The 18,388-nt window shown below is 39.6% G+C and overlaps 2 protein-coding genes across 3 annotated transcripts; one reads left to right on the plus strand and one right to left on the minus strand.

Annotated features, from left to right (window-relative positions):
• Positions 1-183: 183 nt before the first annotated feature.
• On the minus strand, positions 184-11,379 carry septin10 (septin 10). 2 transcript variants are annotated; one of them, XM_084908235.1, is made up of 10 exons: positions 11,213-11,379; positions 10,193-10,307; positions 9,475-9,670; positions 9,174-9,360; positions 4,690-4,851; positions 4,288-4,384; positions 2,823-2,991; positions 2,604-2,736; positions 2,059-2,237; positions 184-1,286 (listed from the first exon to the last, which is right to left on the minus strand). In XM_084908235.1, the coding sequence occupies exons 1-10, from the start codon at positions 11,240-11,242 to the stop codon at positions 1,271-1,273; spliced, it is 1,284 nt and encodes a 427-aa protein (XP_084764361.1). In that variant the 5' UTR covers positions 11,243-11,379; the 3' UTR covers positions 184-1,270. The 2 variants fall into 2 exon arrangements, with proteins under 2 accessions (XP_084764361.1, XP_084764362.1); XM_084908236.1 differs by lacking the exon at positions 184-1,286 and having other exon boundaries at positions 2,055-2,237.
• A 1,470-nt stretch (positions 11,380-12,849) lies between these two features.
• On the plus strand, positions 12,850-17,819 carry sowahca (sosondowah ankyrin repeat domain family Ca). The gene is made up of 4 exons (XM_084908652.1): positions 12,850-13,412; positions 13,874-14,247; positions 14,424-14,813; positions 15,711-17,819. Exons 1-4 carry the CDS (start codon positions 13,067-13,069, stop codon positions 16,173-16,175), a joined length of 1,575 nt encoding a protein of 524 aa, XP_084764778.1. The 5' UTR covers positions 12,850-13,066; the 3' UTR covers positions 16,176-17,819.
• Positions 17,820-18,388: the final 569 nt, after the last annotated feature.

The raw sequence follows: 18,388 nt of genomic DNA on the forward strand, positions 1-18,388 counted from the left end.
AAAGAAATCCTTCAGTTTGTCACAATTTTTTTTTTTTACATTTATTTTTAAACCAAGCTCTACTTTGATTTCTTATCATTGATGGGCAGGTTATAATGGAATTATACCAATCCAGCTCACTAGAGAGGAGATGTGTTGCCTATAAACATCCCAGCCTTTAATGAAGTAGACAAACACAATCCATCATCATAAAAATACAAAGATTTATTTAGAAAGAAGAAAAGCTCCCATATAATACTGTTTATTCCTTAAATATAAGTGTAGTACAAATGTGTCTCAGGCAAGCATTTATCCAGTAGGCATCGATGTGTTTCCCTGGATGTGATCACAAACTGGATAACATAGTTTTTAGGTTTAATACAGATAAGGCACTATTACCTTTAACTAGTGTAAATACAGTAAGTTTTTTTTTTTTTTTAAATCATTGAAACCAGCAGCGGTTTATGCTGGAGTATTGCTGAGAAAGGCTTTCACACAGTTAAAAAGTCCGAAAAGCGATGAACAGAAATATGTAGAATACAGTCTTCAGAGAAATACAATTCTCCCTCAAACAGCGACTCGGTGTGATGCATTTTTTCCCCGTGAGTCAGCTCTTCTCATACAGACAGGACTGCAAGCGTCAACGGTTTGTGTCAATATATAAAAAAAATAAAATAAAAATAAGAGAGCAAGTAAAACAAAATATATATGTATAAAAATACACAGTAACATGTACCTAATCCCAAACCAAGCCTCTGTTTTACCCTCCTCAGAAAACCGTTTAACTGTAAACCTCGGCAGAGAAGTGAAACACTCTGAACCAATTTGTTCCCTTTGGAACAACCGCAAGAGAACGTGTGAGGTTCCTAACAGTGTTTTGGGTTTTTGTTTTTTTTTTAGTTAATGCTAGTATGTTCAGATTAAAGATTTAGAGCATCAAGGTGGTGTACCAAACAAAGAGAATATAAAAAACTAGAAAGAAACAGGGAAATATAATATCCTGTGACACTTCTGACAACTCTTAATGACAGAAACACTAGACAAACCTTCAAAAATGGTGACGGATTATTACACATGGTGCTGACAAGCTGAGAGTGAATTGTACCTCACAGGAACCACTTCACTGCTAGAAAGATAAAAAATTAAACACATGATTCATTTTAAAACCCATTTTGCACTTTGTTGAACTGATTTATGTGGGGGTTTTCTTTAGTGTTACAACTGGCCACAGGGGTGTGGAAAGGGTGTGGGGTATAATGTCACCGGTTTTGCTGGTCACAACTGAGAATCTTCACATGAAACCAGAACTGAAAAAAAGAACAGGAGAGAGACATATGAGCAACTTACAGAATTTCCCGTTTGCAGTTAATCAGTGACAATAACTTAAACAACATCTTACATGTGCACAGATCTTAAACATCCTCATTAGTTATCAGATTTGATACCCTTGAGTTCAATGAGTATGTCTTCATCTGCACTGTCTCTTAGAGAACAAGTAATTAATGACCTGTGCAGGGGTGCTTACTTACAATATTATGATATTATGATTATATATGTATAAAGGAACACTTTCTAATCAAAGTATAGCATCACGCCAGGTAAACTTCTGGGGTATTGATCTGGCCAGTTAAGGAGCAGAGGTGTTTATGAAATTAACAACAGGAGCACTAAGAGGCAACAATAGCTCCTTTTCCATTATTACCTACTCAGATCGACTTTTCAGGGTTTTCCATTAGGTCATAGTACCTGGTACCAGATACTAAAATAGTACCTGACCAGCCGGTTCCAAGCAATCTGAGCAGGTATTAAAAATATGACATCTACAGACTGCATGCCACGATTGGCTGGTCAGTGGCATCACTCGAGGAGTCATGAGAGCATCGCCTTCACAAAAATCAAAACTGTAATTTTAAGCCATCATTTTTTCTTTGGTTTGATGAATTCAGCCCTGATCATTTTCATTTCCAAAAAACAATGTGGCATCTATTTATTCCTAACACATTACTCAGATGTCCAGTATGACTCGCCCCCCAGTATTCCATAAAAGCACAGGCATTGGTATTTGCAGAATTCTCTTACTTCTTCCGGTCTTTGTCCTTCTTGCCATTGGCAGTGAGGCTCTGGGCCTGCAGGAGTTGGGCAGCAGCTTTTCTCTTGCCGAAGGAGCTTAGGTCGTCATCAAGAAGCCGCTTCTTCTCCTCCAAAGCAGCTTTCTCTTCTGCATGGAGGCGCTTGAGCTGCTCAAAACGACTCTGGAGCTGAAAGAATGAGATGTGACAACACATGTTCATTACATAATACTTACTTTCACACGTCGAACAAATTGAATGTAAAAGTGTAGAAAGGTAGACTGATTGGGTGAAAACAAAACATCAGTGAATTTTTTTTTTTTATAATAGAGCATAAAACTGAAAGCGGAATATAAATAAATGACTTCTTTAATGGGGAAAAATGGAAAAGCTGACTTTATTTTTCCAATAGGAAACACATTTTTACTTTAATCTCTTCAGCTGATACAAGATTTTATTTGTCTATTAAATATAAAGAATAGGAAACTCGGGGCAAAAAGCACATTGCTTAAGGTGTGCTGTGAGGACATCAGTTTGCATGTATGCACTGTATACCTCTCTTTCAGCCTCCTTTAGTTCCGCTTCCTTGTCCTTTACCCTCTGCACAAACATCTGCCTCATTTCATCCTCCCTCTTCTGCAGCTCCACCAGAAACTCCTGACGCTTTGCCTCATACGTCTGCTGCAAACTGCAACACACATAACTCGGCTGTAAGTCATATGCCAGTGCATTTTCTCATTTTGTGGATGTATGCATGGGTTTGTGACGTCATACCTGACAGGTTTGCACTCTGAGTCTGTGTCTTTGAAACCAAGCTCTTCAAGCTTGCAGCGTCTGTAGAGCTCGTAATGCCGAGTGTGGGTCTGCTCTCTCAGGTCTTCCATATTTACGCATATGAGCATCTCCCTCAGCTTAACAAAGTCGCAGTGATTCTCATTTTCCACTGACACACACACACACACACATCAAAGAAATCAAAGGGTTATTCTTCATAATAAAATACATTCTAAGCTTCAAGTTAAAAAAAAAAATAGTTTCAAGTAGTGCTGGGCGATATGACGATATATATCGCCTGGACGATAGAAAAGTGTCTATCGTGCCATTTGTCTTCTATAGTTTCTATCGTTCCTAACCTAATTGTATAAATTATTACATAAAATTTATCATTAAATAGCCTGTTGCAAATATATTAGTGTTGTCTTGTCACTATACATACTCTAACTTTATGCACGAGAAAATAAAGTACAAAAAAAAATATTATATTTTTCGTAAAGAAACTCCGTCTTGTGGTTTTGCGACATGGTGCTGCTTTATGTGCAACCGGATTTGCGAGATGCTTTATGGCAACTCAAAACGATGGACGCGCAACAGGTTGCAGTTTCATGCCTGGACATGCAACAGGCAGAGACAGCTACACAGGCACCCCAAGAAGAAGCACTTTTACCGAAAACAGGGGGTACGTCTGTGATTTGGTTACATTTCGGGTTCAACAGCACCGACAGAGCGGAAGACGCCCATTTGCAAGCTATGCCATAAAACTATTCCCGCGCCTGATGGCAACACAACAAATCTCTTCTATCACCTACAGAAGGTCCACGAAAAAGAATACTCAAGAACCCAGAAAACCCGAGCTAAACCAAGCTGTGGAACAACGGGAGCAAGTTGGAAAAAGAACTATAGCCAGCTGAAGATACAGCAGTCTTTCGCACAAGGCATGCCGTATGAGAAAACGTCCCAGGGCCATAAACAAATCACAGGAGCCATCTCGCGTTACATTTGTAAAGGCATGCCGGGCCAAAGTAGAGAAGGATGTTTGCAGTGTCGTGCATTATGCCTTGACTACTTACCTATGGACGAGCAGAGATACGCAGCCCTACATGAGGCCACAGCTGTTTTCATTTGATACATTGATATTGCTGCACTAAAATGTTTGTTTCTTATTTGCAACAGTTCCGTTAAATGTCTCTTCAAAATAAAGTTGGAGAAAAGTGAGCAATGAAATTTGTCAAACTTTCCAGAGAATAACTGGAAACAAGGTAACATTGTGGTATATCGTGATATATATATCATTATCGTGATGTAAAATAACTGATTTTGTGATAAATATTTTTTCCATATCGCCCAGCACTAGTTTCAAGCATGACACAAAGTGTAGCCAGTGAAAACCACAGCAAAGGAAAATGTTAAGGTGAACTGCCAAAGCTTTAAAGAAATCCATAAACAGAGTAATTCATCCTACCTTGCACTACACCCCATGGATACTGGCGAGCTTTCACCATCTTGTTTCCAACAGCAACTTCCTCTGTGCTGCCTACTACAGCAAATGGCAAATGACCCTTAAAGAAATAAAAAATCATATTCAAGACGGATTCATGCATCTGAAGCAAAAGGCACAGCTTGGAACAATACTTTAACTAAAGCTGTTGTAGATCAAACGCCTACATTAATATTCTCACTTAAAATCACAGATGCCTTTTACACCTCAAATGTTTCCTTTGACAAAACAAAACACACACGATGTGTGTCTGAAATTTGAATTATATGTTTCGAACATTTCTGCCAGTAAAAACATTCACCTAAACCTGTATCTGAGAAAAGTCTGTGTGTCTCTGTGTGTGTGTGTGTGTGTGTGTTTCCTTACATTCATTGTAGTGTTGACTTTGGCCACTGTCTCATCATCCAGTGGGAACTGGTATATCTGGACACCATTGCTGACAAGCTCACTCATGATCTTGATCTTGAACTTGTGCAGTTCACTCTTGCTGATGGTGTCGGCCTTGGCAATCACTGGAATGATATTCACCTACAGACAGATGTGATAAATGTTCATGATAAGCATAGTGACAGTATTTTTTACAAATACATGCCAGCTACAGAAAATAACTTTTCATGCCATCTGTGAAATAAAATAATAATAATAATTAAAAACAAAATGATAATCTGATAATCCAGTTTACCATCACACATATTTTCACCATGTCTTTGTTTTGATGGAATCACAATTTAGCTTCCATTTTCATAGTCAGACCTTCATCTCCATTAACATCCAATGCCTCAAATGCACAAAATTATAAATCCACTAAAGAATGCAAGGCCGCACTGATATCAGTAGCTTGATATGGTTCAATGACACTGAGAACTAAGACATGCAAACCACTGCATTCCCTCTCAGTATGCTAAAGGACATTTATATACAGATAAATACTGAAAAATATAAAATATAAACAAATAAATGTATTTTCATCACAGCTATCACATTATTTTAGACTCTTATTCTCAATAAGAACTAAATACCATGACAGCAACTACTGTTGTCTTTAAGCTGCATGTAGACAATATATAAAATTCAAAACACTAAATTCACAAAGTTATCTTCAATAAAAAGAGCAACTCCTGATATCACAGGCATCCACTAATTGAGCTAAAACAAGTCGTTTTCATAGCCCAGCATACCATGAAAGTACATGTAGACACATTAAATACATCCTGTCATCAGACTGGTAACAGTATCGCTCAACAAGAACGGGAACTGTATTTGTTGTCTCTCTCTTTATCAGAAATTCTTTCTCCTAAAACTATTTTTTGCTAAGTGTTATAAAAACCATGTTTTCTGAATGTCATTTCTGGCCCAGCAGTTCACCCTGCTGTCCAAGTCATCCCGCATTCCTGTCTGTCTGTCACGTTGTCAAACCAAACTGGGACCTGGAATGACTTGTTGTCATTGGGCGAGCTTCTGGGGCCAGACCACACACACCCATACACACATACAGAATACACACACTGACCCCAGCAGAGAAGTCTTAAGAGATCTGATCCAACAGCTGTCTGAGTGAGTGACTGTCTGTCTGTCACTGCTGCAGATTGAACAATTGGCTCTTTCTGTGTGGTTCTGTACACTGACACAGAAGGACAACTCGAGTGTGTGTGCGTGAGGTGATTACAGCATTCTAGTGCTGCTTCTATCCCTTTCACACGCAAATCCAGGGTTACCGACACTCCAGAGCAGCGAAACCACACAAACACACAAAAAGCACAAAGTTGCTACACACAGGGAGCATGGGAAAGTCTCTAACCATTTCAAGAGGAATGGATAGAAGGGGGTTCAGTTAGTTGGACAGTGAACCTCTCCCAGCAGTCAGACATTAAAAACAACCTCAGCAGTAACTTATACAGAAACTCCCACCATCTCTCCCACACACAACCACATATAATCTGTCTTCATGTTAAATGTTTTCACAGTGTATTCCTACTAAAGAAGCACTAAAAGAAGGCACCTTTTGCAGTTGTCACTTCCAAGTTTGAAATTTATCTCCTGCAAATGCATCATGAACGCATCATTAATCTCCTGTTATCCCTGTAGTTCACTGAAGACAAAGCTATCAAAGTTAAGCCAGCCTTCATCTTCATCCACAGACAGTACAAAAGATGGATGTAACCACAGTGACATCAGCCAGTGGTTTGTGAAATCCTGTTCCAAGCTGAACAGCGTTTGCCATCACCTCCTTGGTCTTTTGAAACTGCATGTAACAAGAGAGGAGGATCTGAAACTGAACATATCCTCCATAATTCTCTTGACCAGATTTTTAACTTTTGTTTTTATTATTCAGGATTACCTAAAAATAACAATAAGGTGTTTTACTGAGGTCACAAAGAAAGGAAGTTGAGGGTGGTTTTCAGATAACCTTTTATAAATTCTTTTTTGGAACCACAGTTATTATCCACTGGCGGCTATTTTTTTACTACTCATCTCCACACAACAATTCTTGTCATTATCTTACCCTTTTAACTGTAATGAAATGGTGCCTTGCAGAATGTCTACTGTATTATTGCCCCTTTCCTCATTGGTAATCACTGGCTTGTTGTGGACCGAGGGCAGTGGTCCAGGTCCGGTAGACAACTTAAGCCTGGTTTATGGTAGGGCTGCCACAAACGATTATTTTGATAGTCGACTAGTCACCGATTATTTTTGCGATTAGTCGACTAATCAGATCATGCATCCATTGGACGTAAAACATACAGCTTATTGCACCAGCATGCATCTGCTCTTATATAACTATCATTAGCTTACAGCTTTAAGTGTTTAAGGTATGTGCTAACTAAAAATAAAGACAAGATGAGTTTATTAAATTTTAATGACATTTGCAGATTGTTTCGATGGAGTTTAATCTGCTTGACGTTTATTCAGCTGTGTAAAAACTATAACTTTAATCTCAGCCAAACCGATTTAATCAGGAACCAGTAAAATACTAAAAAAAAAAAAAAGGCAAACAATAACATTTTTAAGTTATCTAAGTGACTTATATATCATGTTTAACCTGAGTAGTGAAAGACGGCGGTGGGTTTGAAAACGATTTGCCGGGAGTCCGGTGTTCTCACCGGCTCTAGTGAGCCTTGCCCCCGGCTAGCTATCGAGCTAGCTGGTGGGTAACAGACGTCTCCGAAAACGTCGGAGCGCTTTTGAAAATATGTGGTGTCTTGATAAACTAAGCAGATATTTGAGGTTTACACAGCTACATTCTCGCCTGAAAATATGTTAATCGTTTATTTTGTGACCCAGAAAGATTAATAAGAGTAATATTAAAACTAACTAGCTGCCGCCATTGTTGGAAACTGAGCTGGGCCGCGCTATGAATTCTGGGACACAGCTTCTTCTTCTTCGGGGTTTAACGGCAGCTGGCATCCTTGTACATGCAGTGCTGCCATCTTCTGTTTCAGTCCGTTATTACACTCTTAAATCCTACAACTTATTCCTGTGTCTTTTGGGATCTTACAAAGCTTCAAACGAAGCGTCGACTATTAAATTAGTCGTCGACGATTTTAATAGTCGATGTAATCGTGACTAGTCGACTAATCGTGGCAGTCCTAGTTTATGGTCAACGCACACCAAATGCAACGTCACCACAGCCCCGTCATTGTTTATATTGGCACCTGGAGCAAACCAGCTCAGTTCAGACTTCTCCTGAATGACAGGTTTTCTCCCGAATTCAGCACGGGGCGATCGTGGCTCACGAGTTGGCAGTTGGTCTTGTAATCGGAAGGTTGCCGGTTCGAGCCCTGGCTCCGGCAGTCTCGGTCGTTGTGTCCTTGGGCAAGACACTTCACCCATTGCCTACTGGTGGTGGTCAGAGGGCCCGGTGGCGCCAGTGTCCAGCAGCCTCACCTCTGTCAGTGCGCCCCAGGGCAGCTGTGGCTACAATGTAGCTTGCCATCACCAGTGTGAATGTGTGTGAATGGGTGGATGACTGAATGTAGTGTGAAGCGCTGTGGGGTCCTTAGGGACTAAGTAAAGTGCTATACAAATACAGGCCATTTACCATTTTAAAAAAATCTTGGCATTAGTGCTGGCATAAGAGTAGAAAAAGTCAAAACAAGAAGACATGAAAAGCAAGTTGGTTTGTTTTTTTTCCTCCAAAACGTATAATCTCTTCAAACCATCTGCATATTCCGGGAATCTTAGCTTCTGTTCTGATATTTACTTAAATGGTAGTTAAAAACCAACATGATCATAGCTTTGTGTGTCAGGTCGAAAAGGGAATTGAAAAGGGAAACGACAAGCCCAAACTACACCACAGCATGGCGCATGCCAATAGTTGTGACGTCAGTTTTGGTGAATGCTGCTGTTTGCAAAAGTAACAATAGTGAGCACAAACTAAGTTTGAAGGTATGTTGTGACATACACATCAACACACCTGACTCTCCTCAGATCAAATACCAAACATGCCCTTCTAATTACGGTTTAACCTTTGGAGTACATCATCATTCCCCAATGAACAAGTAACATATCTAGATGCTAAACGGCAATTATATTCTTGTGCTACAATAATACATTTCAAATGTGAGCCGCCTGACTGAAATGTTGCTGGGCTAGATTTTTTTTAGAACTTAAGCCTGCTATTAACTATGCTACTTAGTAGCACTGCAACCACCGAAACAGGTAAGTTTCGCCATCAATTACACAAAATGCGTGAAACAACTTGACTTGCTACTTTTTCTACTTCAAAAATAAAGAAAACAACTTTAAAACTGACAGATTTTCTTAAGTATTACATTACAGTGACACTGAGAAATCCAAAACATTTATTATACCCTCTGACATGCAGAAAACACTGTGGTCCTTTCTCCTACCTTGCTGTCTAGTTTCTTCATGGTGACCAGATCAAGGGATTTGAGTGAATGGCCTGAGGGGGAAATGAAGTAAAGGCAGGCATGGACTCGAGAGTCATGGTAGTTGTGAAGAGAACGCTTGATTTTTAGCTCCTCCTGGAGATAACTCTCAAATTGCCTGTCAATGTAGTCCACCACAGGCTGGTAGCTAAAAGACATACATAAAGTGATCATCAGTAACTGGCAAGTTCACAACAGTAAAATCACTTCACGGCAGTCGCAATCCTCCAACATTAATAACCTATTCAGCTCTTCCTCGTACCTCTCTTGTTTATTCATCTGGTCTCCAAAGCCAACTGTGTTGACCACAGTGAGACGTAGTCTGACGTTACTCTCCTGCAGGTCATACGTTTGAGCCCGGAGCTTCACCTGAGGTTCAAAGTGGGATGACTCAAAGTTCTCAAAGTTGGTATTAAATAGCGTGTCCATCAGTGTAGACTTGCCTATACCCGTCTCACCTAGGGGCACAAAAGAAAAGTATGATGCAATCTTTAGTAACTAAACTTGAAACAGAAACTTTTCAGCACAATTTTATTGTAACTATAACTGCCAGAAAGTCAGATTTATTCAGCAATGCAACTGTGGTCACAATGAATTCTAGCTAAGTGTGCAGGAGCTTTAACATCAGGAATGCCTGACTAAGAGCTGCAAACTGAGATCATTAACTGAATGTTTGTATGCAAAATAAAATTTAGCAATGCATTTCTATTACTATTTAATGACAATCTACCTACATTTTATAAAGGCAATAAAACTTTCTGAGAGAGTCTATGTTCTGTTATTCCTGTCAATTTGTTCAACAAAAATGTCCACTACTCCTGTCTAAATGACATGACAAATAATAAAAAAAATGTCTTAATTTTTTCCTAAATACCAATTTTTTAAAAAAAAAAAATTAGCTCATCATCAACGGCAAAAAGAAACTCTGCATAATGTATGCAGAGTTTCATCTATGTATCTATGTGTGAGCAACACAGTACCGATGCAGAGAATATTAAAGCAGAAGCCCTGGCAGATGGACTTGTTGACAAGCTGGTCAGGAAGGCTGTCAAAGCCCACATGGCCAGCAAGAGACAAGGACCGGACTCCTTTATCCTGTGGAATAAATTTGACAGAAAAAGCTGGGTTGTAACATTATGATGCTTTTTTTCCTCTCTTATTTCACAAAATATTGCACTTACAAACAGAATCACATATTGCACCGAGTAGTCTAGTCCAGCCAAGATGTTAAGGTATTTTTGTCTTTATTCTTTGCCTCATTAGATAAATCTGGTTTTTAAAGCCTGTGTGTGGGCCAAAGAGGCACAAAACCGGTTAGAAGACGTTAAATAGGACAATAAGATAAATCCACCTAACTTCCAAAAGCCTGAGATAACTTTAAATATCACCGTCGTCCACTTCAGACCTTCTCCAGTCTAAATTAATGAAACATCCCGAGTGTAGGTGGTCAACAGCACTGATTTAGATATGCTATGATTAAGAACCTTTAATAACTCTGTGGGCGGTGCTGTGCTTTATTTCTGAATCCTTGAGGTCGAAAACGCCAACTTTCATTCAGATTTGTGAGGGCTAATAATCAATGATATTTGTGTCACAAAGCTCCCGCAACGTACAAATACTTCTTGCGGCAGGCACGAATTGCACGCATATTTTCAAAAGCTTATCACGGAGCTAACGTTAGCGATTCTATGAAACTAATGTAGCACTGCTAGTGTAGCCTTAGCCAGCTAGCGCCCTCTCAGCCGTTTACCGTAGTGAAAGGCATAACCGGGGATCTTTTTAAACAAAGGTTCAGTGCTTGTGTTGATAGCACATGATAAATATGTTGTCGAGTTTTAAACTTTGCCCTGTTTAAACATGAATGTTTTCCATAAGTGTAATAACTGAAAGTTTTCAGGCTAGGAGCTAACTTAACGATAGCCTCGGACACTCCCTGCTCAACTGTCTAGAAAGAAGTTAATTGTCGACAACACAGAGTAAAAAAAAATAAAAATACTAACCGGCTGCCGTGCAACATCCGAAGAAGCCATAACTTAAGATAGGTCGTAAACAGATTCAGAAATAACTTTAAAAAAATAAAAAATAAAAATTAGAAAAGGATCGACTTCTTTCTCAAAGAATCTCGCTCAATACCGCCCTACTGCTGTCGACAACTGGACAGACGAGACCATTAAAGACAATGTAGTAATGGGACGATTTCTAAATTTTCTTTATATGGACAGTCATGCAAGTTATGGCAAATTTTGCGGAGGCTCCAATATTTAAATGTTCTACAGCATGTAATTTACAAAAATAAAAGATAAGATAGCGCTGAAAAGCAAGAAAAACATAATGCAGTAATAAAATCGCCCCCCTTTTCTAATAATGGTACAGCGCAATTTAATTTTCCCAGTGCTTACTTTGGGGACTGTTTGCGCCGACAAAACATCAAAGTGTATGAAATCAATTTTTTTTTAAGTGTGATTATTATAATAAAATAATGAAATGAAAAATCATTATATATATTATATTAATTTAAAACTGTTCCATATATGATCTGCTGTGTATAGCTATGGGGAAATGCATGTAAGAACAACTAACTAATCCGGTTTATATGCAGAAGAAAGCTAAAGCAGTTATAAATAGATTAAAGATTATCAGATTATTATGATCAAGGCATTAGAATATCCATTAAATTGCATGCCTTAAAATTCTACTGTTTCATTGAGCTTCGGACTCCACCAATATTGTACAAAGCACAAAAAAATCTCCTTCTAAACTGTATTTGGAGGTTTTAAATTAGAGGGAAAGCATGTTAACTAAGAATAAAAAAATATCTTTTAAAAGCAAGGGCCAGGACAATTTAAAAACAAATACAAGGTGTATCTGTTATACGGGTAAATGTGAGTAACTGTAATGAGGAATTAAGATAGTTCTGTTCACTATGTCATTTTAAAAACAGTCTAAAAATCAGATCGTAAACAAATATAAAAATGTGGAACAGAATGATTTCCATTGTTTAAAAGAAACATTTGTTTTTGTCCTGTTTCTGTTTCTATTCTTTATATTGTATTATCTTTTGTGTTTGTTTGGTTGAAATCTTAATATAAAAAAATAAGTACAGGTTTAATAAGCTTAAGGTTCAATTTGCACCTTTTAGGTCAATAATTTGTGCTCTTCCCCTTGAATTTACTTCTTGACCGATAAGGTGTATTTGTTTACTCAAATAACCTCCTGTTTTTGTTGTTTTGTAAAATTTTAATAAGGACTGAAAGATCAAGTTCTGCGGTGGATTACTTTTATTACTTTTCTTTGTGAGGTGAATGTTTTAGGATCAGAATCCTCTTAATCTGGCCAAGTTTTTGCAAAAATACAAGGAGATTGAGTCCGGTTTCCTCACTGCATGCAAAAAGAAACTCCAACTGGGCATGAAAGATAGCCGTAAATAGGATGAACATAATGCAATCAGGATGAACCTTGGATATTATTTTGAAAAGTTCAAATTGTGCAGTGCAATTATTATTAATACTGTGAGTGTGTTGACCGGGAAAAAAATGTGTATTTTATTATATATTATGTATACGCAGTATTTATGGTCACTTTTAAATAACTAGTCGTCTGGGAAGCCCGCGTTTCCGATGAGCACTGGAACGCAACATGATTCTTGCCCCTTGCCTCTGAGACGATGTGAGCGCCCCCTGTCTGAAAGAGCTAAACACTGGTCTTCCCATGGAGGAGAGGAGGAGGCCAGAGAAGAAGATGCTGTCATCCTCTCCTTAAGCGAATGAGCGCGTTAATGGGCTAATTTTTAAACCTTCTTGCGCAAATAACCCAGTGATCTTTGCGCTCTGTTTGAGTCGTTCAGGACGAGGACGATGATGATGATGGCGTCCCGCTGCACAGTGCAAGCCGTGCAGGAGTTCCTGTCGGAGAGAGGAGGGAGGGTCCAACAGATGGAGCTGATCGATCATTTCCTATCGCTGAATGAACAGTCGAAGGAAGGGGTGGATCGCGAGGTGCTGAAAAGCATTGTTGACAGCGTGGGTTTCGTGAAGGTAGAAAACGGCGTGAAATTTGTGTGTTTGAACAGTGAAGGCAGCGGGGCGTCGGTGATGCGTACGGACGTAGATGGCCACGATGGTGCGGAGTGCAATGGCAACATCCAAGAGACGCTGGACAACAACTGTGTCAACGGCAATCATGATAAGGGCGACCAAACAGGTGAGGACGACGGATCCATTGTGTTTGCGTGATTTTTACGCACGTGTTTCATCCATGAATTGCTTTCTTACGTGTAACGTAGGCTGTTTTATCTATATTTTTGTTTATGTACTGTCTACTTGTTTATTTGTCAAAACAACAAAACCAGTCGTTCAGTCTGTTGAGTAATACAGCACGAATAAATAAAAGGTTTGGCAATTACTTTGTTGTTTTTACAGGCCAATATAGGCATACTGCTTTTTTTTTTTTTTTTTTTTTTTTTTCCTTCAACCGTACAAAATAGTGTTTGATTCAATTTAATTTGGAATCATTTCCTGCCAAAAACACAAAATCCCTAAGGTTCAGGATACTAATGACACCAATGAGAAAAATAACAACAACAGCCTGTTAAATTCTGCAGCATGTGATCAAAAGTCTGCATGAAGTTGAATGAACACACAAAAAAATTAATGGTCTTACAGGGGTCCACTTTCCACTGGACAATGACAAACAGACAAATGGCAATAAGAAACCTGCAACCCCATCCCAGAGCAAGACCAGCACAGGAGTTCCTACCCCTGGTGGAGGGGGTGAAGTGAAGCTGAGAGACAGAAGAAGACGAGAGTCAGCTCCAGTTCTTGGGATGCCAGATCTCGACCAGGCCCAACCCGGAGGATCTCATAACCAGCAGACAAGAGGGGCACGCAGGGTGTCTAGAGGGTCACAGCGGGCCATGCTGACCAGCTGCCTGTCTGAAGACAGTGCTCTGGAGGGACTGGACCATATAGGAGATATCCAAACACCCAAAGGAAGTCGCAGGAACTTCATAGAGCTGATGATGAGTAGTTCTCCTCAGGTAGGACACAGTGCTTTTTATTATCATTAAGTATTTGTTGCTTTTTATTTTTTTCTTTCTTTGAATGGCAGCTTTCTGTAGAAAGTAACAGTGTGCTGGGAATTTCTAAATGACTGCATTTTGTGCTGTGACACAAAAATCTTAACAAAAGCCACGGCTATTGTATGTTCTGTCAGGTGCGGAGATCTCTGATCAACCGTGGGTCACGCCTCCGGGACTCGGTTAAGAGCGAAGGCGACTCGGCGTCCCTCCTCTCCTCAGCCACTGACGAGGACTGCGCCTCAGTAACCCTGGACCCTCTAGAGCACGAGTGGATGCTGTGCGCCTCAGACGGCCTGTGGGACAGCCTTCAGCCCCTGCTTGCTGTCGAACCCAGCCTGGTGACCAAGAGAGACTTTGTGACTGGTTTTACCTGCCTCCACTGGGCAGCTAAGCAGGGCAAAGCTGAGCTGCTGTCTCAGCTGCTCACCTTTGCCAAAGAGAACACTATACCTGTGAATGTGAATGTGAGATCAAGTGCTGGTTACACACCGCTGCACCTGGCCGCCATGCATGGACACACCCAGGTGGGTTGCAGGGAGTAGTATCATGTGTTACACCTGCTCAGTGAAGCAGTACATAATTACCTACACTTTATCTGCCCAGGCTAGAAACATTAGCTCAAAACAAGTTAACTGAACTATGGTTGTAGACAGAAGTTTAAACACACTCATCCTAGGTGGTAATTTGGGTTTTTTAAGGATTTCTTTGAATTTTTTTTTCCCCAGGATGGAATGATTGTACAGCATATATTGTTAATGACAAGAAGTTTGAGCTTATTTGAGATATTCTGCAATCCACATAGCGCCAAAAGTATACATAGGGGTTCAAACTTGCACTGTTATTTGGTTCAATATTCCTTAGCAAGTTGCACCTCAACCACATGTTATAGTAGCCATATGGATATTTGACCACTCTCCTGTGCAGAGTTGATTCATTTAGAACCTATTACAGGTCAGTGCTCTTACCAGAAGCTTAATGTTAGCCTTCTTTATCCCTTCTAGTTTTTTTTTTTTTGGAAAGCGTCTGGACTTCTTTACGTTCAAGCAATGTAAAGAAGTCCAGACGCTTTCCTTTCCAAGCTCCTTAGACTACGATGACCTGGATGACTGAGAACCTTCACAGACACCTTCTAGTTTTTATTTGTGTTTGGGATTATTGCCCTGTTGGAACACCCAGTTGTGGACAAGTTTCAAATGTCTAGTTATTCATTTTTTAAATAATAATTATTATTATTATTTTGGCATTTTAGCCCTTATTGGAAAGAGACGGTGTAGACAGACATGAAAGTGGGGAGAGAGAGGGAAAGAAATGCAGCAAAGGGTTGCGGGTCAGACTCAAACCCGGGCTGCTACATGGTCGCCTTCTAATATCCATGAAAACGAGACATCTCATGTTTGCATGCGGCGTGTTTGCATTGACAGGTGGTTCGTGTCCTGCTGTCAGACTGGGATGCAGACCCTGAAGCTCGAGATTACAGTGGGAGGAGACCAATGCAGTACCTGTCCCCACCGCTGGCCGCTGACCTGCTGGAAGAAGGAGTGGTCACCTCACCGGGACCTGAGTCAGACAGTGAGAACAACAACAGCGGCAGCGGCGGAGGTCGGGGCTGGAGATTTGCCAAAGTCCTCCAAGGGAATCTGAACCCGCTCCGGCTGCTGAATTCACCAACAGAGGCATCAGAAGATGGAACGGGGAACGGGAAGGGTAAAGGGGGGATGCAGAGGAAGACGTCTTTGAGCCGACTGAATGCCCGGCTGCACAGAGGACGCCACAGAGCCCAGATCATCCACAGCGCCTCCTTCAGGGACACAGGAGAGGTGGGAAGAGGAGAGGAGCTACACAGCAGTCCTCTTCGAACGAGACCGCTGTCCAACCTGTTTGGATAAATCGACACCACTCTAAGCCAGCGACACAGAGCTCTACACCACTCCCAGGTGTTTTTATTTGTAGCATAGGTATCTTTTATTATCTGACAGGTCAGATATTTTAGTGACAAAATATAACAGTGCAGAAACTAACACATTTTACAAAATTATGTTTTCTAAAATTCTAGTTTATTTTTTGTTCCTGTTGCAGTTATTGTTTGTCACTGAGGGAAGGGTACAGTCACGTGACAGTTTATTTGCCTTGGCTAGACTGTGAATTCTTTCAAACTTGATTTTGTTTTGACTTTTTTTTCCCTTTATTTAATTTGGACAACTAACATAGTTTAAATATGTTACAGTACAGTTATGTTCATAAAAATGCAAAAGCAACAAGCAGTATTGTAGAAAGTTTTCACTTTGAAGCACTTTGGTTTGTTTCCTCACCGCGTTTCTGTTTGCAGAGTAATATATTTACACACACTATTAGTCTGAAATTAGATGGTGCTGACGTTTTTTTTAGTACATTCCTGTAATGTGAACAAATATTTTATTTTTTAAAGTGGCAGATTTTAATATTCAGACAGTTGAAATCGCAGATTGTTTTAATAACGAGCAACAGTGTACAGTCATCATGTTTGCACTTGTCACTTTTTAAAAATTGGTAGTAGAAAAATCCATTTGGGTCCCAGATCATATCTATGTTTTAAAATTCTAGGCATAACATCAAAAGGGGATCAGATTTTTACCTGTTTAAATGCAAAGTTAACTGATATTGAAAAGGGGCTTGGTAAGTTATTTCTCCATTCATTTTTGTTTATTTGAAGTTGGACCCAAAAAGAGTTAGGTTCACTAATGGGGAGATATTGCTAAGAATTGTTTAATTGTTTCCAATTAGTTATACAAAAACACAGATTAGTAGAAGCACAGTCACCAACTTTATATACATTTTTCTACTGCCGATAACGTACCTCAAATTTTCTGAAGCTAATTCACTTGTTTCTACGTTGCTTTGTGTGTGGTGTGTATGCAAATGTTCAGACACTGATATTTAGATATTGCTCTCTGAATGTCAGTTGCAGAGTTTTGCTTTGTTATCTGACATTTCATTTCTATATTTACTCCAAAAATGTGACACAGGATTCATTGGTTCATAAGGGTAAAGGTTCAGGCAACCACGGTCATAGATATCCGCTGGAAACAACGACATCATATGAAACTGAGACAAAGTCAATATTGTTCCCATATATTAGTCTGACTTTGCATGCACACTGTCATCTATTCATCAAGCTCCGTTTTCTCTAAGGACCAGAATGTGCCATAGGTTTAGCAGCGATTTCTCAAGTGGTTTCCCAAATATGTGAACCTTTCTTCCTCCCGAATTTCATGAATGTTCTGTTACTAATTTTGTACTTTTATCACGGCGATTCGTGTCATTCTATGTCTTTACACTTTTGATGTAGAGATTTTATGTCATTTTCTCAGCGGCATGAGTAGAGGAAATGGAAATGCAGCACACTGTTGATTCTTATGTCTGTATAAAGAAAATGTGTTTTCATTGTAAAATGCTGTGAAGTGATTGTGTGGTGTGAAATCACTGTTAATGAGCCACTTTTGTTTTTGGATTAATGTCTTATCCATAAATGTGAAATAAAGAAGTTTTGTTTTTATTTACATAAACTAAAGTTTTTAAGTTTGTCAACTACACTGTATCGTCCCATTGATGCAAGAGAATGACTGTATAAAGAAACGGCCTCGGTAATAATGAGAAGGTTTAAAATGTAAAGAGCAGCTGTGAATACTCATGTTAACGTTACCAGAATAGATTAAAAATACAAGTGAAGCGAGTCGCTTCATCCGCCCTTCCTGCTGACACCAGCTGATTGTCCTTGCCTGTTGGTGCTGAATAATTGATGATCTGACGACCCCAGCTTTGCTCCGGCATTTACAGTATATCCACAACTTCCTGTCCACATAGCCCACCAGACAGACTAACATCCAGTTCTTATTTTGCACCTCTTGTTATGCAGACTGACCTAAAGTCAACACTGCTGTTGTTGGGATATAAACTCTATTTAATCCATTTTTGCAAATACTTGAAAATCTGATTTTATCGTGTTTATCTTAATATACTTAAGAGAACCTAAGAGGACAATCAGTTTTGTGTTTCCCTGCTATGCTATTTTTGTCATTGGTTAGAGAAAGTATAGAGTACAGAGAAATTTAATGCCCACAAG

Source organism: Perissodus microlepis, chromosome 16 (genome assembly GCF_051167445.1).
Source record: "Perissodus microlepis isolate ML-2025 ecotype Zambia chromosome 16, ASM5116744v1, whole genome shotgun sequence".
NCBI classification, from domain to species: domain Eukaryota; kingdom Metazoa; phylum Chordata; class Actinopteri; order Cichliformes; family Cichlidae; genus Perissodus; species Perissodus microlepis.

What these genes read in the sequence shown, in the direction of transcription:
- septin10 (XM_084908235.1), bottom strand. Translation starts at nt 11,242, where the DNA reads ATGGCTTCTTCGGATGTTGCACGGCAGCCG. An exon ending in CTTTAATATTCTCTGCATCG is followed by an intron (nt 9,671 to 10,192) that starts GTACTGTGTTGC and finishes TTGTGCCCCTAG; the next exon opens with GTGAGACGGGTATAGGCAAG. An exon ending in TCAGAGTGCAAACCTGTCAG is followed by an intron (nt 2,737 to 2,822) that starts GTATGACGTCAC and finishes TGTGTGTTGCAG; the next exon opens with TTTGCAGCAGACGTATGAGG.
- sowahca (XM_084908652.1), top strand. Translation starts at nt 13,067, where the DNA reads ATGATGATGATGGCGTCCCGCTGCACAGTGCAAGCCGTGCAGGAGTTC. An exon ending in TGATGAGTAGTTCTCCTCAG is followed by an intron (nt 14,248 to 14,423) that starts GTAGGACACAGT and finishes ATGTTCTGTCAG; the next exon opens with GTGCGGAGATCTCTGATCAA. An exon ending in CCATGCATGGACACACCCAG is followed by an intron (nt 14,814 to 15,710) that starts GTGGGTTGCAGG and finishes TTGCATTGACAG; the next exon opens with GTGGTTCGTGTCCTGCTGTC.